General features: G+C 50.0%; 1 protein-coding gene across 1 annotated transcript in view; it reads right to left on the bottom strand.

Annotated features, from left to right (window-relative positions):
* HYDIN (HYDIN axonemal central pair apparatus protein) overlaps positions 1–24,175 on the bottom strand; it is a 3,273,799-nt gene that overhangs the window by 1,234,058 nt on the left and 2,015,566 nt on the right. The window contains exon 45 of the mRNA XM_069654775.1: positions 1,883–2,042. Coding sequence (XP_069510876.1) covers positions 1,883–2,042 — 160 coding nt within the window. The remainder of the gene's footprint in view (positions 1–1,882; positions 2,043–24,175) is intronic.

The following is a 24,175-nucleotide window of genomic DNA, read 5'->3' as shown; positions in this document are numbered from 1 at the left end:
CCCCACATGGACTAAACTCCAAGAAGACCAGAATATTGCATGCAGAGGCGTCCTACCCTTCCACGGGTCCAAGGAGGTGGCATCATTGTCTTAGAGTGACACAGGTACAGCCCTGGTGAGCCTGTCCCTGATCATGGTGCAACTCTCCCGATGAAATAGAAAAGGTGTTTGAGAACTCAGTTCCTGCAGGGTAGCATAGACACACAGATGATGACATCTGCCTCTTCTGCTGTGTGGTAGCCCTAGAAGCAGAGGGAGAGACCCAATTGGATCAAAACCAATGGGGCGCACAAGTAGGCACTGCTGGCTCTGGTTGGAGATTGATGATGACAGAGGTGCAAGCAGCAGAGGCTTCTAAAGTGCATCAGATGGAAGTCTAGACAGGCTATTTTTCTGTGGGAAATTGTGGGAGGGAACCCAGGCTGGGCTTGCATGAGAGCTATATTACTGTGAATTCATTGAAACGCTTTAAAATTGAGATCGCTGCAGAGCCTTGACTCCTGGGGAGGGGGCAGAACAATGTCATATGGGGACACTGCCATAGTTTACCTATTGGGGGCAATACGCATTTGTAGGTAGACAAGGTATTGCTGTCAGATGCTGCTATTGGCAAGAAAAACCAAGATCCGCATAACAGGAAAAAACAGGAGATGGACTGCCAGAGTCTGGCATGCAACAGAGATGCAAACAAAAATAAAGTAAGGTGCATTGAAAGCCACAAGTAGACACTTGATCTCTGCCTATTTTTGCTACCCTCCAAATCTTCACGAGAGATGTTATAAAGGAACTGTTGCATCCTTTGTGAGTGATAAGTGGAGGATAAGATGGAATGATATGATGAATGATATGATGAAACAGACCGTGTGAGGTGACTAAGGATCCATGAGAGTCAGTTAGAGCTGACAAAGACTGGATGGATAGACTGGTGAATATTACCTGATGCATTCTTGATACCTACTTACAAATGTATATAGCCAATGACCTGGCTAATTTATAAAGGAGAGTAAATCACTGTCCAACTGAGAATGGCTCTAGCGTCATCAGTGCATGGAAACTTACATTCCAACAAGAATCCACTGAGCATAGTTGGTTGCGGCAGGAAATTACTAGGGGTAGCACTACAAACACCTTGTTGGTGCAATCAATTATTAGAGTAAAACAGAATCATTAAAACGTATTGAGTGGAGGTAGCTTGAAAGAAGACATCTGGGTTGAAAGTTTGAATACCACATGGTAAGGTGTGATTCCACACCCTTAGTTGGGAGTTTCCATGTAGCTTTTTAGAGGAGGCATTCTCACGTTGTGAATCAATTTAGCTTTCTGTTTTGGCATTCAATTCTTCAAACAAGTTGGACTGGAGCAACTGACTGATTTGGGTGGAGAGGTAGGGAATGTGGACTGCTTGTGATACTTCAAGTCAATACATGGATATGAACGCCCTGTCCACTTTGCTTCTCTTAGCTACCATTTTCATGCTCTGGGAGCTCTTAATTATTTTCAGATAAGTTATCCATTTGTACTCATATCAAATTACATAAAATTGAGGCCATTATAGGGGGAATGCTGGAGGTGCATTCCATCTTATCCTCCACTTATCACTCACAAAGGATGCAACAGTTCCTTTATAACATCTCTCGTGAAGATTAGTGTGTTGGAAGCCTAATTTGTACTGTACGTACTTACTAATAAAAAGATAATATGGGAGGAATAAATTCCTTTTAAACGCATTGTCATTACACATATACACTAGACCGTTGGCTGGGAAATGTTATCCTGTCATCCCACTGTACCATAGAACATCATGGCTTCTGGTCAATTGTAAATTGGCCCTTATTTGAAAGGTGACTCCTAACATCCCTACCGCATTAAGTTCTCTCAATACCTGTTTGCTTCCGATATGAGCTTTTCTGCTGTCCTCTTTAGCAGATTCCTTCTTCCCTTTCTTTGATTTCTTCTTCATCTCATCTTCCTCTCGCTGCCTCAGCAGTTCTTCTTGTAGTTTCTTTGCTTTCAACTCTTGGGCTACTTTTTCTTCATGCTCCCTGTGAAGGAAAAGCAGAAACTCACATCTGAGACTTCGATCTATCCTTGTGTGTCCCGACCGTTAAAGCATCATTTAGGATTCTCTTATGCAAAATGATCTTTTAGAACCTTCAGTCAGAACACTTTTCAAAATTGCTTTATCTCTGCTAACATAATATTTGTTCATGGGCAACATATGCACAGGGAATAGTTCTGGAAAAAAGATGGGTTACCACATTTGCTAGCAAGTTACCTGAAACTGCATGCAGAAGATGTGGATGAGCGTCTTCGCTGGGTGAGGTACTGAGATCATCCTTCCTTAATTGCAGAATCCAGGAAGCAAGCAAACTGTCTTATTCAATATATGTCAGGGATGACATCGGAATTGGGTCCTTAAGGATGATTTCCTTACCCGTTCTGTAGGCCGTTGCCTTGAGGAGACGAAAAATGGCCTATGCCAGTAGGAGGCCAGCCTACGCCCTGCAGTATCCCCATGGATCAGGCAGGTCCACCCCAGGTGATTGCCGGATCTTCCTGGGGAGAAACCCTTGTGGGTGAAGAAAAAACTTGCAGGCAGCAGAAAATCAAAGTAGATCAGACAAGGAGAATCGCTCCCTGTAGGTGTGCAGTGTCCAGCAGCAGTTGAAGAAAACAGAGCCCAGAACAGAGAAAGAAGGGACAGTGAGGAGGCAAGAAGAACAGGAAGAAAAGAGCTGGGAAAACGGGAGGTTTGAACAGAACGGGGCAAAGACAGAAGCTTACCTGCAACAACATTGCAATGCACAGCTCCCCTATAGGCACTGGCTGAAGACGTGATCAGGAACATGGCTGAGGCGTAACAACTAGACCGCTAAGCAACAGTGCAGGGGAATGTGTGCCGGGACCCAACAGGCCCACGGTATTGTGCAATCATGACAATATCATATGTGTACATGTATTTCTTTAAAAACTAGGGGCATCAATTTCGATCAGAAATGGCTTCCAATAACACATTTGCAGATGGTGGAGGTATTCCCAGGAAGCGTGCCTGTACAATAGCAGAAAGATGAGATATCCCAGGGACAAAATTAAACAAACAGAAACATTATATATATATATACAGGTACTAACAGAGGTAACATCAACCTAAGGGGGCAAGTGCTTCAAACTAAAGAGGAGAACTATTTAAATATCCAACATTACATTATTAGGCCTAACTGGAGGCAGTGGTGGGGTCATTTAGGGAGGAAAGGGGAAAGCGCAGGGGCAGCTCCCTCTTTAGCAAGTAAGTGAGGTTTAAATCGAGCTTTGAAGAGATCCAAAGTTGGGTTGGCTCTGATTGTTATGGGCAGTGGGTCCCAGTGGAGCGGGGTGAATAGGGAGAAAGAGATGAAGCGAGAGGAGCCACAGGGAGGGTTTGGGACGGCGAGGTTGCGTACAGAGGAGGATTAGAGGGCATGAGATGGTGAGAAAACAGATACAATCAGATAAGTATAGAGGAGCAAGACCATTTATAGCTTTGTAGAGTAGGAGAAATAACTTGAAACGAGAGCGATTGTGCATGGAGAGCTTGTCAGTATGTAGAAGTTGGGGAAGATCTGGGAAGGTTGTAAAGAGTGTGGATAGCAAAGATGAAGACTTACGTGGTGATTCATAGATTTCAGCGCAGAGGCAGCGCACGTGAGCAGCGCAGAGAGGGAGTGTGCGCCAGCCATGTGCGCTAAACAGCATTCTGGCTCACCGCGTATTCATGGAATTCCCAAGCCATAATGAGCGCTGGCGCAGAGAACATCCCGCAGCGCCAGTTACGCCCCCAAGAACGCCCCTTGCGCAAGGAAAAGCCATTGAAGTCCCCAATGCAGCGCAAAGGGCCGCGCTAACCCTGGAGCAGCTTACAGGTCCGCTAAACTGCAATTGCGCGAGCATGGAACGTGTATTTCTAGGGTGCGCTGGAATTATCACACGCGATAGGCCTTGTGCGAGCGGGGTACGTGTATTTTGGGGGGTGTGCGGGAAGTGTCACATGCGATAGGCCTTGTGCGAGCGGGGTACGTGTATTTCTGGGGTGCGCTGGAATTATCACACGGGATAGGGCTTGGGCAAGCGGGGTACGTATATTTTGGCGGGTGTGCAGAAGTGTCCCACGCGATCGGCCTTGTGCAAGCATGGTACGTGTATTTTGGGGGGTGTGCGGAAAGTGTCACATGTGATAGGCCTTGTGCGAGCGGTGTACGTGTATTTTGGGGGTGCGCGAGAATTTTCACACGCGATAGGGCTTGTGCGATAGGGGTACGTGTATTTTGGGGGTGCGCTGGAAGGTTCACACGCGATAGGGCTTGTGCGAGCGGGGTACGTGTATTTCTGGGGGGGTGTGGGAAGTGTCCCACGCGATAGGCCTTGTGAGAGCGGGGTACGTGTATTTTGGGGGGTGTGCAGGAAGTTTCACACGCGACAGGGCTTGTGCGAGCAGGGTACGTGTATTTTGGCGGTGCGCAGGAAGTTTCACACGCGATAGGGCTTGTGCGATAGGGGTACGTGTATTTTGGGGGTGCGCTGGAAGGTTCACACGCGATAGGGCTTGTGCGAGTCGGGTACGTGTATTTCTGTGGGTGTGCAGGAAGTATCACACGCGATAGGGCTTGTGCGAGCGGGGTACATGTATTTGTGGGGTGTGCGTGGAGTTCCACACGCGATTTCGCTGGGCGAGCGGGTACATGTATTCCTGGGGAGCCCCAACGCGAATTGGCAGTGTGTCTCCTCCCAGGTGAGCCCTCTCCCCCAGCGCCTGCAGGAAGCCCACACCACAGGGGACTACCCTGCACCCCTGGCCATGCCCCGCAGGCAGCCCATCCACCCTGGCCATGCCCCCCAGCCAGCCCACATGTCACCATGCACAAGTGAGCACCGACACAAGTCCTCATGCACCCCCACCCACCCAGCAGTGACAGGCACCTGCCAGCAGGCCCTGACTCATGCCCCCCTGCCCCCCCAACACGTCATCATGATCCACAATCATAGCCCTCATGGCCACCCAAATCCCACCGCACACCACCCCTGCCCAAAGAAACAACCAAGTATTACATAAACCCCACATTGAAATGGCCATTACATGAAACAACCCAAATGGCATGTATGTACACCAACACATGTCCGTCACACACACACACACACACACACAATGGGTGCCAGTGAATGTGAAAACCCACATTGTGATATACATGAAACCAATCAGAGAATACCACACATTGAAGTATCAAACAAAAATGTATTCAACACAAAATGCCGTGAATGAAATGAAAACACACAATGATGGTAATGAGAAATAAAATGCTGCATGTTCCAAAATGAGAACAAAATGAAATCAGAATCCAAAGAATCCAAATTAAAATGTGTCCAAAGTCTCTGCCAACAAAGCAAATCCAAAGGGAAAGAAATGAGTAAAATCCATTGCTCCATGGTGAAAAAAGAAAAATGACGATGAATCCACTGTTCTACTATATACAAATAACAAATCCAGGGTCCATGAGCCCAACCACTGAAATAAAACCTACAAAAAAACGACCTAATAAAGAACTTTCTACAGAAAGGTGGGGCATAGTCCAAGCGCCCCAAATGAAAGAAAAACATAAATGAAACCTACTAACTAACTATATACAATGGCGGCAGGCAAGTCCTACGGCTCACTTGCTGATTTCCCGGGCCAGGGCATCATCGAACTCCTGTTCTATGTCCTGGAGGCGGGCCTGTTCACTGGCCCCGAGGTCTCGCAGGGATAACGCCATGTTCACCTCCAAATCCCTGCAAATTCTCTCGAGGCACTCAGCCCGCCTCAGCGCCCTGCGCATGGAGTTCTCCGCCCTGACCATAGTGAGCCGTGCCTCTTCCGCCCGCCGCCGCTCCTCATCTATGGCCTGGCCCAACCGCTGCCACACAGAAAACACTCCCAATCCAGGGTCCTCCTGCCCTCTGGCCGATGCCTGCCCCTCTGATGTTGATGTCCCTGAGCCATCATCGCTCCCACCTTGAGCCTTATGCTGCCGTGCATGTCCCCTGCTTTGTGATGCCTGCACGTCCTCCTCCTGCTGGGGTCCAGTTGTTGGGGTGGCCACCCCTGCTGGACCTCCGACTCCGGACTGTGGCAGGGATGTGTCCTCTACCAGCCTGGCCGCTGGGTCAGGGCCAGCTCCACAGTGTGCCCGGGTGACACATGGGCAGGAAGATGGCACGGAGGACGACTGGCGCATATGAGGTTCAGTTGAGGAGGGGGTCGGTAGAAGCTCCAGCACACGGAGGAACCCAGAACCGGTGATCCCTCCTAGCCGGTCAACGCGGTCTTCGAGGCATTCGAAATGACGTGCATTGTCCTCACGAGAACCCTGCACGTCACCCCAAATGTCACGAACACACAACGCCACCCCAGCCAGGACAGGCTGAACACGGTCCCGGATTGCCACATCCACAAGGAGAGGAAGGCCAGTTGTTGTGCGGCTATCCCCTCCCTGAAAATGGATCTGGACGAAGGCATCCCTGCTGGCGCCAGATGATGCAGTCACAGGATCGGAGACAGGATTACACACAGGCACCTCCGCGGCAGCCTGTGCTGCCTCCTGTCCCTGGACTGCACCACTGGCACTAGTGGAATCCCCCCTCCACGGCCTCCTCATGAACCAAACCCCCCACCAACCTGGATGACTCCGTGCCATCTTCCTCCGTAGGCCCCTGGGGGGGTCTCAGCTGACCCTTCTGCTGCCGAGGAGTCCACCTCCGACCTCCGCCTCTTGGACCTACCCCTGGCAGCTGCAGCCGCGGATGCGGCACCAGACTCCTCACTCCCTGAAGAGATGTGAACCTGGGAGGGGAGCTGGGCCTTGCGTGTCTGGTTGGTGGTGGGATCCCTGCCGCTGTGCTCCACAGCACCGTCTCCGCCCTCTTCATCAGTTGACGCTGCAGACAGGGAGAGACAGAACACAGGCATCAGGGCAATGTACAATGTTCTGATACACACATGACAGTTGCAGATGAGTGGCAGTCGCAGACTTCAGACATGGCATCACACCCCCCAACACACATGTCATTTCAACTCACACGCATGAGCAAAACAACAGGAATGTTGCACCAGGCAGCACCATCCACACACAAACAATAGCATGAGTAGCCGAAGGTGAGACTGACGTCACATGCAACACGGGGAGTGCAGAACACATTCACACACGCCACCAGACATACATGCATCTGTACATCTCCACCACCTGTCGCAGTGATAACATCGCCATCCATGTCACATCTGACAATCAGCCTCCTACATGTCAGTGTCACATGCATCCATGGTGTATCACAGTTGCACGCTTGTCATATACACACACATGCACATGTACATAGTGCAGGTACATGCAGGTGGAACCAGCATCCATGTGTGACACCACAACCATGCCACAGTACATACACAGAAATTCACAAACGTGTGCACCTACACCTGCATTTGGCCAGCATGCTTACCAACACATACACCATTGATGTGTCTCACACATGAGGACTCACATGTGGCAGGTTCACGTCCCTGTACATACACATCCATACATGGCCCTACAAAGACATATGTGCAACCTGCACACTCCTGCCACACCTCAACACGCACAGCGTCCAATCAGTACGCATGTACACTTACCGTTCGACTCCAGACGGGTCTGCCTCTCAAGGACCTGGACATGGAGCGCTGGGCGTATACGTTCCAGGACCCTCATTTGGTTGTTGGTTAGTCGGACCCGGCACCCCTCAGCATCTGTTGCCTTCAAGAGGCGCCGGGCCTTGTTGAGGGTCCTGGACCTGAAGTCCTCCCAGCGCTTCCGGACGTGTTTGATGTCACAGGCTGTCACCTCCTCCACGTTGATGGCCGCCACAATGTCCCTCCAGATCCTCTTCCGTCCTTCATAGTCGGCGCATGAACTTCCAAAGGGGGCATCATACTGCCCCAGGACTTGCTCCACCAGGATACCAACTTCATTGGCACTGAAGCTGGTAGCCCTCTGCCTCCCTGCTGGGGGGTTGCCACTGGTGCCAGATGGTGTTGTGGCCGACATGGCAACCCCCGAGGCAGGTGTGGGTGGGCAACTGGGTCCTGGGGCTGGGCTGTGGAGCGATAGTATGCCAGTCAGGAGTCTTCTGTTCCAGCAGGGGTGGTCACAGCAACTGGACACCTGCAGATGGCTGACGTGCAGGCACCAAAGAGCAGGGCAGGTGTTTTGCAGGCAGGCAGCAGCAGATGGCAGGTGGGAGCGTGCTCTGGGCTCTGGGGGGCAGAAAAATGGCCTTCTGGGCAGGAGCGTGGTCTTCCTGTGTTGTCACGTGGCCAGCTTGATACGGAGTGATTTGGCACGTGAAAAAAGTGCATGTCAGCATGAAATTCAAGGAAAGGCCCTTAGCGCGTAAGCGTGTCTGTGACGTTACGCGCACGGGCGTTTCCCACAACACGGGTGCATGTTTATTGTACACGTGAAAAAACTGCACGTCCGGGTGTCACTGCGGTATTTGGAGGAAAGGCACTTAGCACGTATGCACATAAATGATGTCGCACGTGTGGGCTGGCTTAAAAGGTACGCATGGGACGCCATTTTCTTGTACGTGCTTTTTGTGGAGAGCGAGCAGGTGATTCTTGTACTTCTTGTCGGTTCACACGCGATTACTTCACAATGGTTCCAGTTCGTACTCCCTGTTTACTCAGACAGCGTTCAATTCTTCTTTTGGAGGGGGTGTTGCCAACGCGCACACGTGCGTCTTTTTCACGTTCCTTTTCCAGGCAGACGGTGAGTTGTGCACGTATTTTCCAACTGTGGTTGCCCCCGTGTGTCGCGTACCCCTTCAGAGTTCATTGTAGGCTGTGTGTATCACACGTCCACTTATTTTTGTGTTTCTGGGTGCCGCAGCGTAGTGCGGGTTCATTTTTCCACGCACGTGGTCTACCAGGGGTTGTGTGCACGCTTAATATTGTTTTCTGGGTGCCTGTGCGTTGCGTGACCCGTCATCTTCCCCCAGGGGTCACAGACAGCCTTGCTAGAGCACTAGGGTATGAATTCCATTTAGTACCCTACCCCTTTCAACCCAATTGCCTAGGACAATTGTTTACTGCAACTCCCATACACACAACAACATCAGTGCCATGGTTGGGAGGTGAGTAAGGGAGGCAAAGGTGGCCGAGCTCAAAGAGGTGGGCGCGGTAGGGGACGTGGCCAGGATGTGCAGGGTGGCCCAAGAGGCCAGTGTGTGGAGGACCAATCGGGCTACCCTGCACATCCAGGCCACGTGTGTGGAGGACCAATCGGGGCCACCTATGCCCCCCCCAATGGTTGGGGGAAATGTAGATAACACCATCCCAGCTCAGCCCTTGTTAAACCGGCCCATATTGTCAACTGAACCGGCACAGGATGACTCCCAGGCTGACTTCCGTGTCACCAAGTCTAAGCCACGTGTGGCGGTGAAAGTTGCTGTCACCAGGGACAATGGATCTGAGTCAGCAATGTCATCTGCTGCCCCAAGTAGCCAGGGTGAGGAGGCTGCAGAGGCAGCTGCAGCTCAATCCACCCCAGCTCCAAGTCTCCCAGCCGGGACAGTGTCGGTCCAAGTCCATCACACCGAGGTTGGTCCTGCCAACATCACCCTGCAGCCAATGCCTGCAGTGAGACCTTTGGTCATTGTGCCTTTGGAAACTTCCAGTACCCAGTCCACCTGCGCTTCTGCCCCTACCAACCAGAGCGGCGTAAGCCACTCAGGATCCACACCACCTTCCAAGACGAAGGCTGCTCTTGCACTACAGGCTGGGACCCTAGACACGGCTACACACTCCGGCACGTCAAGGAAGCCTAGCTTCAATGACGACAAACTAGATGCACTTGTGGCCTATGTGTTGGCACATAGCCGCGAAATGGTGGTGACTGCAGGGTGCAAGACTACGCCTGCTCAACGTAGGGCCCACTGGCAGACCATCGCGGACCACATTAGTGCCCTTGGATTTGTGAGGCGCACAGCTGATGATTGCTATAAGCGGTTGAATGACCTGAAACGCAGAGCAAAGAACAAGCTGGCTTCCAATCATGCCTCTACTCTGGTGACTGGCGGTGGGTCTCCACCAGAGGACGACCAACTCACTGAACATGAGTCTGTCGCTGGAGGCTTCATCACAGAGGATCAGATCCGAGGCGTGGGAGACCTACCAGATCTTGAAGCATTGTCCGGTGAGTGCCCATGCATGTGTGTGCAATCCATGTGTATGTTGCTTGGGTGATGTATTCTGATTGAGTGCCAGGTGAGGCTGTGTAGTCATGACTGGTATGGGTCACCCATGGGGTACCCCCAAACCATTCCCCGGTCTTGGGTTTGGGTATGGAAGTATCCCTTCTGATCACAGTTGCCCCAATTTGCACCAGATTACTGGAGTTGCCCTTCAACTGTCATCTTGCAACAACATTGTTCAAAACATTTTCCTGTTCATTTAGCCCGATTGTTTCAATCCTTGCCATTTTTAGGACACATTGTTTTGCCGTACTGCCACAAATGTAACATACTTCTGTCATAGATTACACCCCACAATAGCCCACATTTATTACCTTGTTATGGGAATGATTTAACCATTCAGGGTGATTGAGTAATGGGCTGCACACAATCATTTTTGGGCCCTGTTTGAATGTTGAACATGACTGTTGTCTTCTGTCATGTTGAAGCGACCAACCATTGATGTATTCATCTGCCTGCCATCACTGTATCAGTGAACACTGGATCTGTTGCAGCGTGTGGCACATCCGTGTTTTGTCACACTATTTTGCAGGTGTTATCTCATGATGTTCATCTCACATGGATGGGTGATAGTACTGATTTCCTACCATATGGCTGTACTTGTCAAATGTACCATGGCTATGCTACGTGCCATCTGTGTGCTGGCATGTGTCATATATGTGTATTGGACATGCCACTCACAGGCTAATGTGTGATCCCAGTGCTATCCAGCATGCAGCACATGTGTTGCTTTTCCATCTTGGAGTCCTCAGTGTCTGCTTTTTGCCTACCCTTCCAACTCATTGACAGTGCATGCATGCCAGGGTTATAGTCATGTGGGACATGTGTTATTTATGTACTGGATCTCTGCCTCGTCAGGCCTATGTGTGTGCTATGGTGCTCATGCCTGTTTCCATTTGTTATCTTTCATGTTTATGCAGGTGATGAGGCACTTGATGCTGTTGAGGAGGAGGAGATGGTGCAGACCCAGGAGGAATCACAGCCACAACCCGGCACCTCTGGAGGACGCGGGGTGGTGGGTGAAAACCCATTTGTCCTACAGACCATGCTGTCCATGGGTGTCTCTGGGTACACCTCCGCAGACTTCTATGAATCAGGTGCTGAATCGGACAGTGAGACATATGTGCCGGCGCAGGTGAGTGTTTCTCGCAGGGATGCTGTTCTGTCCAACCCACCTGCACCTGGGGTAGACCCCTCTATGGGGATTTCAGTGTTGGTAAGTCTGCCTTTGGCGGTTACGGATGCAGGGTCACACTCCACAATATTTGCTCCTGTTCCTGGGCCAGCAGATCAAAGGAGGAATGCAGTCATGCAGCCTCAGGCAGTGCCAGCACAGCAAGGTGCAGATCACCTTGCCCCAAACAGGTGTGGTGCCCGGCAACGCGATGGCCGTGCGCCACCAGGCAATACTGTATGGGAGAACTCCATGTACAGTATAGCAGCACAACAGGGGGCATTGTGTGAAATGATGGCTCAGGCAATGGATAGGGTGGCCACTTCCATTCTCCCCCCTGAAAGGCAGATGGAGCTCCAGCAGCAGGCAACAGACTCCATTTGCCACTCACACAGGGAGGGCATGTTGGCGTCCAACAGGGACCGACGGACTGGACTGGAGACTCTGTGCGCAGCCATATCTGTAGAGTCACAGGCCCACAGGGAAGCCCTGAGGTTAGAACACGGGTCCCTCAGAGATACTCTGGGTGAACTTGAGGTTTCCCGGAATTTTAGGTCAGAACAGCAGCTGGAGCAGCTCACACGTTCACTCTCAGCTGTGCTCCAGGCAACCCGTGCGGAGATCCGGGCATCACGCGAGGCCATACAGGCAGAAATGTGTTCTACCCGTGAGGTGCTGCATGGGGATCTCCGAACCATCATCCTGCAGAACCAAACCTTCCAGACCCGCATGCTTGCTGCCTTGGAGGACCATACCATGGCTTTGCGTGGGCTGCCCCCCATATCACGGCCACCTCCTGATGTAGCAGCAGAGGGTGATGACAGCGATGGCAGTTCTTCCACTGTAGCGTAGCCGTGCAGGCCATGAGCCCATGGAGGTTTTTTGTTCCCTCAACATCCACGCATGTGGGTGTTGGGGTGCACCCTGTACCTCGTCCCTCCTGGGTGTACCCCCTCCCCCGGTCCACACATGGGCATTTTTTGATAATTCTTTTTTTACAGTGTGTTCCTTTGTGTGGTTTCCTGTGGGCATCCACTGGGTATTCCAACTGGGCACATGCAGGCCTGTCCTGTCTTTGGGTTAGATGTTTGGTTTCCTGACACACACACACCCCTCCTGCTTCCCCTTTCCATGGGCTTGCAAAGGGTGTGACCAAGTGACAGTAACTTACACAGTGACATTGGGCTTCCATGAGTTGTGTGGGCAGTCTGTAGTCAAAACTGTGTGCACATCCCTAGTGGGGATTGTTGTTGGATTCTACACTGCATGGTGTATTGATATGTGCTTGTGCATCCATGTCTTTCTCCTTATATACATGTAGGTTCTTCATGTCTTCACAAGGCCGTCTCCTTTGCAGATGCAGTTCAAGTTGTATGCAGTACACTGAGACATTTGCCTGACAGCAACACTCTGCAGTTGGAAGGGGTCGATGCGCTGCCTTAGTCCGGTTGTGAGACTTGCACTACTTTAATTTTTTGCTGTCATATATTACCACGGTTTCATCCTGTACTGATGTTTTGTGTTGCTGGCAAGTATTTATTCATGTGTGCTGTTTCTTATTGATTACTGAGAGCATATTGTCTGTGGCCTGTTTACATTAGGGACAGTGCACGTTGTGACACTTGTGTCATGTGTTGTGCATTCATTTGGTTGCTTTCACATTAGATGCCATGCCATGGTGTGTTGGGTAGCTGAGATGGGGAGGGGTGGGTGACATGGCACTATTTTGATGTGGTATTTTGCAAGGAGGTAGTCATTCCTGCTGCGTGAATGTGTGTCTTTTTGTGACACAGCATTGGGTGTCTAAGTAGGAAGGGATGCACACAATGTAACACTTCCAGGTGAACAATCTCAGGCTGGTATGGTTGTGACAGTTGACTGTCCCTTTTGACATCATCATTGATCGTCAGCTGGTATGTGCCAGGCTTGTGTGCACTCCGCAGGGGTGGGATTTTAGGTGAAGTAATTTGCCACAAGCTGGGTATGGGCTGCCTCACCACGTGCCCTTTCACCTCCCATGCGCAGCGGCCGTGCATGTGGTTGGGGATGTGGGGGCACCACCATGTCCACCAGCACACCACGGCAGGTTGCAATGTTGTGCAGGACACATGTTGCTACTATCATCCTGCACACTACTGGGGGCTGCCCACCAGAGTGGTCAAGGGAGCGAAAGCGTGACTTGAGCACTCCGAATGTGCGCTCCACTATGCCCCGGGTTGCAATATGGGTTGTGTTGTATCTTACCTCGGGTGGTGTGGTGGGGTTCCGAATTGGCATCATCATGTAGGTGCTCAGAGGGTAGGCACTGTCCCCTGGGGAGGTGATGATGGCCATCATTAGTGGGGTTGTCACATTACTCAGTATCTGACATGCATGCATGTGCAGAGGCATTTATACTCACCAATCAGCCATGTGTCGCCATGTGGCCCAGCTTCCAGGTCCCGGTTTAGGGGTGACATTCTGAAAATGAAACTATCATGGCTTGACCCTGGATAGTTGGCATACACTGAAGTGATGATTCCCTTGGCATCACATACTACCTGCACTGTTGATTGAATGCCAGTGCTTGCGCTTTCGATATATGTGCTCAGTGGTCCTGGGAGGACGTAGAGCCACATGGGTGCAATCAATGGCACCTAGCACTTTGGGGAAGTGTGCCACCCCGTAAGAGTCCTGGACCGCGGCCTGCCTTTCTGCAGGTGTTCTGGGCATGTATATGTGACTGCGGACTGAGAGGCGTGCAGTCGTGATGGCCAACACCTGGTGTAGGCAGCGTGACTGCGTGGCCTGTGACACACCCCCCACTATGGCACTTGTCCGCTGAAATGAACCAGTAGCCAAGAAGTGCAGTACATTGAGCACTTTTTCCAAGGGGCTCAGTGCTTGCGAGCACAGGGTGGGTGATGTGAGGTCATCCTCCCACTCCCTCACCAGGTCGAGGATTATTTGTGGTGGAAACCTGTACCTCCCATACAGCTAGTCATCAGGCATCCCAAAAAGACTGGTCCTGGGTAATAAAATGTGGGGCCTGGCTATCTTCCTCCTGCGGTGTCCCACGACCACTGCTGCGAGGAACGGTATATTCATCGTATCGTCTGAGCTTGTTTGTTGTTTGCGCGCACTTTTATGCTGCGCGGGCCGCTTACGCCTGCTTCCTGCTGGCATATGTGTTTCCGGATCAGCGCGTCTTTTTTGATGCACGCCTTTCCCCTGTTCGATTCCATGAATATATGTTGTTGGCGCACGTGCGGGCATTGCGAGCATTTACCTCCTGTACTTCCCCCGTAACGCCCACATTTTCACGCGTTGTTCCCCATTCCGCGTGTTACGCCCCGTGTTCTGCCCACTTTTGTTGTGTGCGCTGCGCTATGTGCGCTTTCCCTGTAGCACACTTGCGCTCCCCTTTTCAGCACACATTTATTCCATGAATCGGCCCGTTTGTGTAGAGGGGGAAGGTGTAGAGGGAAAGCCCAAGTAGTAGGCTTGAGCAGTAGTGAAGTTTGCTGAGCACGAGAGTGGAGATGAAAGTTTTTGAAAAGGACACATTTTCTGAATGTTGAGGAGGTTAATATCAGCGGCAGAGGTATTGATGAACTGTTGCAGTTGTAGGTTGCTATCAAGATTGGGAGCCCTGGTAGAGGGAGCAAGAAGGTCGGGGAGGGAGATAAGAGAGGGGAGGAATGGCATTACAAGATGGAGAAAGATGGCTTCCATTTTTGAAGAGTTCAGCATGTGACTGTGGAGAGCCATCCAGAGACGATTTGCAGTGAGACAGTTCGTAATCCGTTCCGAGATGGCAAGGGCGAAGGAGGAAAAAGAAAAAAAAATGTGAGTGTCAGCAAAAAGGTGATAATGAAAGCCAAAGAATGAGATAAGTCTTCCAAGGGGAGAGGGGCAGAGGAACATGGTCTGATCCCTGGGGTACAGCTACAGGAAGAGAAGTGTTATCAGAGGTTTGTGAGTTCCAAGAGATTTTAAAGGATCGAACTTCCAGGTAGGAGGTGATTCAGGCAAGAGCAGATTTGCAAACCTCAAGGTCCTGGAGGGTGAGGATAAGAGAATAGTGGTTGACAGTGTTGAATGCAGCAGAAAGGTCCAAAAGGATATAGAAGAGAGTTTGGAGTGGTGAGCATTAGAGAGAAAGTTGGAGACGTGTATGAGTGCAGACTCAGTGAAGTGGATCTCTAAGGCCATTATCCTCAAGGTACTTAGTGATCCACTCAAAGACCACCCGCTCAAGGACTTTTGAATAATGGGGAATGAGAGAAACTGGGCAATAGTTTGCTGGGACATTTGGGTCATGTGATGAATCAGGAGATTTAGTTAGTCACTTCTCCCCAGGGGGTGCCTTTCCTTGTGAGGCTAGGGACGTGAGCCTGCTTCGCGATACCCTCGACAGGGGTAGAAGCAGGAGGAACATCACCAGGAGAGACTCCCCCCGTGGGGATAAGGACTCCTGTTCCAATGAGGCAGTCCTTTCCCAACACACTCAGCAACCCAACAATATCAACCCTGTTGGGAGAAAACAAGAAGAATCCTTACACATTTGTTATAGTGATATTGAATGTGAGAACAAGTACCTGCCAGTTACTGTGACAAGGAAACCCAATAGCGCCATAATGAATATGACTCCAGGACAAAGGAAGGACTTCCAAGAGATGCTTGGGAAGTCCCAGAGCAGCATCCTATAAATGGGAGGAGAGAACCGAGGCGAGAGAGACCCGTGAGTTTAAAACCAGCGCAGGAAGCCGGAGAACACAGGAAAATACTACTTCCCACACAGGGCTGAAGCTGCGAGGAACAGGAGCCCGAGTTGCACTGTTCGAAGGACCCACCAAGAGAAATCAGTCCAATGGAGGGCAGTCCTAGGAGGGACACATGAGTGAGAAGTGGTGGCCAAGACGGGGAGAGAGAGGAAATCCATCTCAGAGTCAATAGCACTTGTGAACAAGCACGCCAAAGCATGTGGAAGCAAGAGAAGAATCCAAGAGCCGGAGTCATCCTGACAGCAGTAGACTCACCAGCGAGAGGAGACGCACTACCCCGATTGTGGAAATATTTTTTTTTTCCATTTCCTCATGATGCTTCACCTCCTCCATATGATGTTCTCTAATCATCACCTCCTGATACGTCAATTCTGCCACCTGATGTTCTTCCTACGACCTCTGTATACTTCACTTCCATCGCCTTTCCAAATGTTCTCTTCCCATCCTCTTTTTCCCCCATCTAGTCTCCTACCTGTTCCACTCACTATCTTCCAACATCCTTCAAACTCCTTCCTCCAAATCGCTCTAATCAGCTGTCACATTCTACACCAAACACCCACACTAACAGACTTCAGGCATTTAAAGCGAAAGTGAATGCTCTCCCTAGGTCGGACACCCAGTGAGGGCCTGCAGCTGTGTATGAACATGAATGGGGAATTGAGATGGGTTGTCCATCATGAGCTCAGCAAAAAGTATTGAAAGGAAGGGAGGCCTGCAAAACCTATACAAGAGCATTCCACCACCTTAAAATCCACAAGTGGTCCTCTAACTGCTTTCCCCCGCTCGGCCTTAACTGTGCCTGATGCCCTACAAAGGCCCTTCCTTCATACTAGGGGTTTGTCATATGTATGGGCATGAGCGGAGTGGCTTTGCGCTCACTGCAGCTTTTCTGCTGTTCTGCAATTTGGCTGTCAGGTGGAGAAGCAAATGTGATGTTCTTTGTTCCACTGGCATCTGAGCTGATGTGCTGCCAAACTGCTCTTCTTGGTGCGGACTTGAGGAGGGGGGTCATGCACCGAACTCTGTTCAGGGTGTTTACGCAGCGCAGACTTGCTGAGCTGTTGGCATATAGTGTCTCAGTTCATGTCACTGCCATGTTGCAATCTCGGGAGCATTGAAGAACAAAATTAAAGTTTCACATAGGTCTACAAGGCATTCGCCAAGCCTACTGTGGTGAATGAAGGTTTTTCCTCGACTCAAACAACATAACTTTGAAACTGTGTCAGCAAAGGGGGGAGAATGGTGGTGGCCTGCCAGCGCAATGTGGACGAGCGACTGTTCACGTCTGCAACATACGAGACACGCCAGCGTGAACCTCAGAAACTGTTGATGCGCCTTTTTTATCAGGATTTGGAAATAGGCATCCTGTATGTCCACTGATGTTAGCCAGTCCCCTATCTGAAGGCCTTCCATGATGTGATTAAGAGTTATGTGTAAAAATCTCTCAGGGCAAGAACTTGTTGAGTTCAGAGAGATCTAGAAATCATCTGACACCCTCCCTCCTACTTTTCTCCAACACTGTGAAGCACCAGGAGTAGAAACCCAGACCCTCTCATTTTCTGGAATTATTTCTGGGGCTCTAAGGTAGAGAAGATTCTGAATCTACTGTGTTACCACCGGCGAAGACCTTTGACCTTCTACGATGATTGAGAGCCCCCAAGGATCTTATGGAATGCTCAGACAGGCTTTGAAAAGGAGGAAAGCCTCCTCCCACTGTGGATGCACGATGCCTGGTGTGCAACGTATATACCTGCACCTCCCACCCGAAATCAAGCTAACTTTGGAGCAGAGTTCTGGTTGGTGGTAGAGGATGTGGCTGCTTTTGATCTTGAGTAAAATCTTTTTTCTGGAAAAACTGATAGAAGCAAAACAAACAAGACTTCCCCTTGTTGCTTGTCTTACTTTAAAAGCTTTGAAGGCAGAGGAGGGCTCAAATCTAGAATTAGATGGTGAAGAAATGGTGCTAAGGGATTTTACAGTCATAACATTCATTTTACAGGTTTGAAGATCCTGATCTGTGGACGGAGAAAACTGTTTTCCGTCGAACGGGAGAGCCATTACTTTGTCTTTTATGCCAGAATGAAGAGAAGAGTTCTTAAGGTACGCGAACCTAGGCACAAGACTAACAAATTAATGGCCATGTATGTAGTATTGGTGAGATTGTTATTGACCTTTAATTGTTGTAATGCAGATTTTTCCCCCGCAGATAGCCAAAAGAATAATTCCTCCTCGGCGTCAGGGGACAGCAAATCCCTGAATGTTTCCAGAGTCTCCTGATTCTGTATGTTTTATCCTGTTAGCACTGATGCAGCATTAATCGGCCTAACTGATAATGTAGCATTCTGGTAAATGTTCTTGCCTTGCCATACCCATAATTTAGAATCCTCGTCAGGAAGTGTAAAAGGATTATGAATACGTCCCATGGCCTTGCTCAGAGCTGCGAAAAACTAACTGATTGAGCAGGAAAGTTCCCCATGACAACAAAAGGCACTTCCATAGGTGTCTTATATTTAGAGTCCAGCGGTTCTAAGATTACGTGCTTAGAATGAGCCCTCTGCCAAATTTGCACTGCCTTCACTCTAATAGAAGCCTCCATCTGCAGAAGAGGTTTGGCTGGGGTGGAGGAAGAAAGGCTTGAAAAAAGGCCAAAAGCAGCTGGCTTTTCAGGAGGCATGAGATCTGAGGGTTGTACATCTTTTGATATCACTAGGGGAAATTTGGTTTCAGGAATGGACAGGGATCTAATTCTCTTCCTTCAAATTGTTAAAATCATCCTCAACCCTTGTAACCTTAGGGGAGGTATCTACCTGGGGTACATCCATTGGTACCAGAGGAGGAACAGGAGCAGACTGTCCCATATTTAAGCTACCCTCCGCCTGCTTCCCAGACTCGCCAGACTGGGACACTCTTTCTGGGCTGTGAAGAAGTCAGTCTGATCTGGGGCCCTAGTTGATCCAAACTCATCCAGCTTGGGCAGGCCCTGCAGATATGCGTCCACCTGGTCCTCCACCTCAGATTCATGCGCTGTGCCAGGCAACTCTGAAGTCACTTAGTACCCTGCTCCGAAAGTATGGTCCTCGTGGCTACTGGCCCCTCTCCCACAGAAGTAGGCAAACCAGCAGTCTGTGGAACTTGACTAGGGGCTATCAGCCACATCAGTCCTTCCTACAAGCCCTCTGGAAGCACTCCAGGCCCCAAGGCTTTGAGATTGTTCAACCTGGCAATCTTTTTTGCCTTTGATCGGGTTGCCGCTGCAACTATTTCGGGATCAGGAAGATCATTACCCAACAGACATGGGGCAGGGATGGAGTCTTCCATCGCTACACGGTGCTCGGTCGTTTCACCTCACCATCTGAACTCTATCGCCAAGGGGTACTTACTCTTTCCTTCAAACCCACTGACTCTACAATCAGATCCATCGATATACTGGCCTGGCTGTACCCATTGCCGGATGACAGCAGTGAGGCTAGCTGTGGTGTCTCGGACCGCAGGAGTTTTGTGTCCATTGATATACACATGTTCGAAATATAGTTGAGTATTATTGGGAACTGGAATCTCTTCTGGAGACCCGGTACCATTCCCACTCAATGTAACCAATCCACATTCGGCCACTCCTTGGCCTAGTGGGAAGTCCTCCTCTAGGATGCCCACACTAATGACCTCTTCCAACATTCACTATGGCGTGCTAGGGTAATTCCTTGCAAGCAGGATCCCCTTTCCTATAGCCTCATAAATGGGCCTTTCCTCAGGAATTAACTGAAGAATTGCATCAGTCCCTGGTGTCAGTAAGCGACTCATCAGGGCTGCACCCCACAGTACCTCATCCACCTCCTGTAGCTGAAAAGCCAGCTCGAGTGCGTCAAACCAGCCAAAAATATCCTTCCCCACTTCGTATGCCTGCACTTAGTCTTTGGGGATGTGCCGCTGGGGCTTATCCCAGGCACTCTAGTTTGAGCCACTACTGCTGCTTTCACTAGAGGTGGATCTGTTGGCCTCCTCCTTCCCTTCAAGCACCAGTCTGTGCAGCTCTATGTTTACCTTATCCCGCTCTTTCTGTTCCTCTAGCGTTAGTCTCCTGTACTCGAGCAGGAGCTTTCTAGCCGCTACCTCCTTAACAGCCGGAACAATTACTAGGCCACTTAGAGACTGTGCTGAGGCCTGGGAGCGGCGGGATGTTGCACTAGCCCCTGACCTCACTGACACTCTAGAGTGTTGAAACCATGCTTGACGACAGTGGGATGGTTGGCGAGAAACACTGCTCATACGGTCTTCCTTGTCATTTTCCACTTCTCCCCTCTGGAAGCTATTTCCCGTTTACAGTGCCTAGCCCGTCTCCTGGAGTCTTCTCCCCAACCGCCCTCATTTCTACCCAAGCTTGGAGGCTGGTGAGCAACTCAAGTTTATTAACCTTAGTTCTGTGGTGAAGTCCTCTCTCTTGACATATGACACGCAGGACATGCTTGGTCGTGCCTTTTACAGTCTCTATGTCAAGATCCATGATTATTACAAATACCTAGCAGTGGCTAAACTTTGCCTGCAACAGTACTTTTATTGTTGGGTGACTAAGCTGTGTGCAAAGCTCCAACTGATCCGACTGCCTGCCACCAATGTGACGAATCAACTTCCGGGGCACCAGTTGTCCAGGGATGAATATTGGTTTCTAAACCATCAATCAGCCCCACACCTCTAGTACACCAGAAGGTATCCGAACAGATTGGAAACACAAGCAAATTATAACCCTCCTTGACCAAAGTTCGTAACATGGACTGAACGGCAGTCTTAGCTCCACAAGGTCGTAGATCGTTGGTTAGTTGCGACACAGCGAAAATACAATTACCCAATGATAAAAGGGACTGTCCATTCAAGGCTGTATACAAATATCTACTTTATTATCACAACAGACAGGTCTACCACACTACAAAATACAACCCACCCTGTAAATGAATGCAGAGGCCAGACAGTTACAAGAAGGAAAGAGGATGCACCCTGGATATCGACAGGAGGGTAGTAGGTAAAGTAATTAATCGCAATAGGTCAAGGATACCGGGTTTCAGCACAAAGGGGGCAATGGGTTGTAAAATGTCAATAGGGGCCTTCAGAGAAGGACCAGTGGGACAGAACCACAATGTACCTTGTGCTTGTAGAAGATCTTGGTGCTCGACAGGGTCGAGTCGGTTTCAGGGTGCTTTTCAGCTTCTTTGACAGTGTTCAAGACGGGAGACAGCTGCGGGTATCAGGCGGCAGGCAGTTTGCGAGGGAGGCTGGACGGACGGTTGCAGGCTGGCCTACACAGCGGCTTGGGGTCAGGAATCTTCGTCTCAGTGCTGGTTGGTGGGTCTGAAGCACTGGTTGAGGTATCTCGGACTGTGTGAGCAGCTGCGCAGTGCAGTTGGCTGCAGCTCAAGGGACTCAATGGGCTCTAAAAAATGTCCTTTAAGGAAGATGCTGATTGATGCTTGTCGGTGCACTCCTCCTAGCTTCTTCAATGGGCATGTGCCGTCCTTTAAGGCGACTGCCCAAAGCTGAGGAGATTGTCTGTAACGCTTACCTGGACTCCTCGGGAGCGTAATACCTTCTCAGCCTGTGGAGCTGTTACCTGGGCACTTTTAGGATTCCTTGTCTGTATAAACAACAAATACAACAATAGAACTGCTATAATACCTGATTTCTGTGAAGTTACTGTATAGCTGTGTGCTTTTGGTAATGCCTCCCTTCTCACCTGTGTTTATGTTTTGTGATATGATATATGATATATGGCAATTATAACGCGCCTATACACAAGTGTTTCAAAACACGACAAGGCAAGGAGGGGGAAGAAAGACAACGATCCTACTAGGCCAGGTGTCATTCAGATCGTGCAAGTGCATGGGAAGGGGGAAGGGAAAATTGCGTGGGGGAAGGGAGATGGGAAAGTGCAGTACATGGGATAGTAGAATAAATAAGGTAAAGAAAAACGGCCAGCTGGTGGCAAGTGCAAGGAAAGTGTAGACATAAGTGCTGGTAGGGGGACTGTAGGGATACAGAAAACAGTCCCCAGTTGCAGGGGTTGCCAGGGAGGCAGTGCAGGTGGGCAACTGGCGGGGCCTGGGCCAGAGATCAGAAAGCGTGGCCAGGTAACCAGTGCAGTTTCTGCCAGGAATTCAGCAGGGGAGAGGGGGAGTGAAAGCAGAAGCAAAGAGGAAGGTTTTGAGGTGCTTCCGGAACCGGAGATGGTTCTCCTCAAGTTTCAGGGAGGCAGGAAGGCTGTTCCAGAGGGAGGCCGCTGCCGAAGAGAGAGATCTACCACCAACTCATTGCTTGGAGAAGCGACTGGCCCTGAGGGAGTTGGAGGCGGATGAGCGAAGAGCTCGAGAAGGAAGATATTTAGGAAGAGAGAGTTGAAGGTATTGCGGCCCTAGGCCCCAGAAGGGCTTGTGAAGAGGGTTTTGAGCTTAATCCTCGCAGCCACTGGGAGCCAGTGCAGAGATATCAGTCCTGGAGGGATACGATCCCTGAGCTGGAGGCCAAGGACAAGTCTCGCAGTCCTGTTCTGGATAAGTTGCAGAGGGCGGAGAGTAGAGGCAGGCAGATTTAGATAGAGTCCAGCCTAGAGAGAACCAGGTCTCTGGAGACAGTGAGCTTCTGGGGGAAGGAGAGGAAAGGGAAAATACCTCTGAGGAGGTGCAGCTGGTAGTGCGACTTCTTAGAGATGTCGGAGATGTGAGGAGAGAAGGAGAGTGTGGAGTCGAAGATGACCCTGAGGTTTTTAGCCTTGCAGGTGAGAGCAGGAAGAGGGCCAAGAGAGGCCGGCCAGAGAGCTGCAGTGAAGGAGGGAGTGGGTGTGCCCTTGTGGAGCTTGCCATCCTGTTATTCTACAGGGGCGTGTTGGAATGAAGAAACTTTAACTTGGAAGGCTGAGGTGTTCAATAGACTCTTGCCTTTATAATGTCTTTGCTTTTCCAGAATTTGTCTTGGGTATGTATCTGGAGAAAATACTATAGTCTTTTAGATTTGGAATAGTCCCTACATTGGAGGGATCTCCCTTTCTAATATTTTACCTTTTTCTTGCAGGTTCTCGGAATTCGGAGAGTCTAACGGCTGTGGGATGACTGCGACGTTACTCGGGATGGAGAAACATTCAACTAGCGTAAGTTCGTCTATGCTGAGTAACTGCAGCCTTTTGGGAAAGAGCGCGGCAATAACTGAGCGGTGAAAACTTGAAGAAACTTCAGGTACGTAAACTTACTTAAACTTTTTTCTTATTTTCTATTAAGTTCGTTTGTTAATTAAATACCTTATTTGTCTGCAGGTTTTCAGAAAGATGAGGAAAAAAATACCTTCTGAAGATGCAGTGGCTGCTGAGGAAACTTCTGAATGAAGGTACTGCGACTACGAACAATGAAAGCTACTTGAAGATGCTGCGGCTGTGAGAGAACTTCTGACAGAAGAAGCTGCGGCTACCAACGAACACAGCTGACTGAAAAACTACTTCGGATATAACTTCGGTTCGGTAAGTCTTTTCAGTAACTATGGAATTCTGTTATTTTTTCTATGTAAACTAATGTCTCTGATTTTTCCTTTGACAGATTCTGTGAGAAGAGACACCGGTAGCGTTACCCGCTGTCAGCAAAGAAGACGTGAAGCGAGCGCTCCGGCGGAGGCGGGGCTTAAGTAGCTCCCTCTGCAATAATTATAGAGCGTGCTGTAGGTTATCAATGGATCTGGCGGCGGCCATGTTTAGTGTACGAGACCACTGTAAGCACTATGAGAGACTATGGGAGCACATGCTATGAATGGTACAAATGCCATGTTTGCCAGGCTTGTACCCACTTTTGACCTGCTGACTGATGTGATGTACCTTGCTTCTCGTGCATGCCTGAATGGAAACTGTGCTCACTTACTGGGATCATGACAGTTGCAGGCAACGGCCTTGTCCTTGGTTTCGTTCAGAGACTCTCTTGCACCTCCCACC

This window comes from Ambystoma mexicanum, chromosome 1p (assembly GCF_040938575.1).
Source record: "Ambystoma mexicanum isolate Mex_15411 chromosome 1p, UKY_AmexF1_1, whole genome shotgun sequence".
Classification (NCBI taxonomy): domain Eukaryota; kingdom Metazoa; phylum Chordata; class Amphibia; order Caudata; family Ambystomatidae; genus Ambystoma; species Ambystoma mexicanum.
This window is presented reverse-complemented; position numbering and strand designations above follow the sequence as displayed.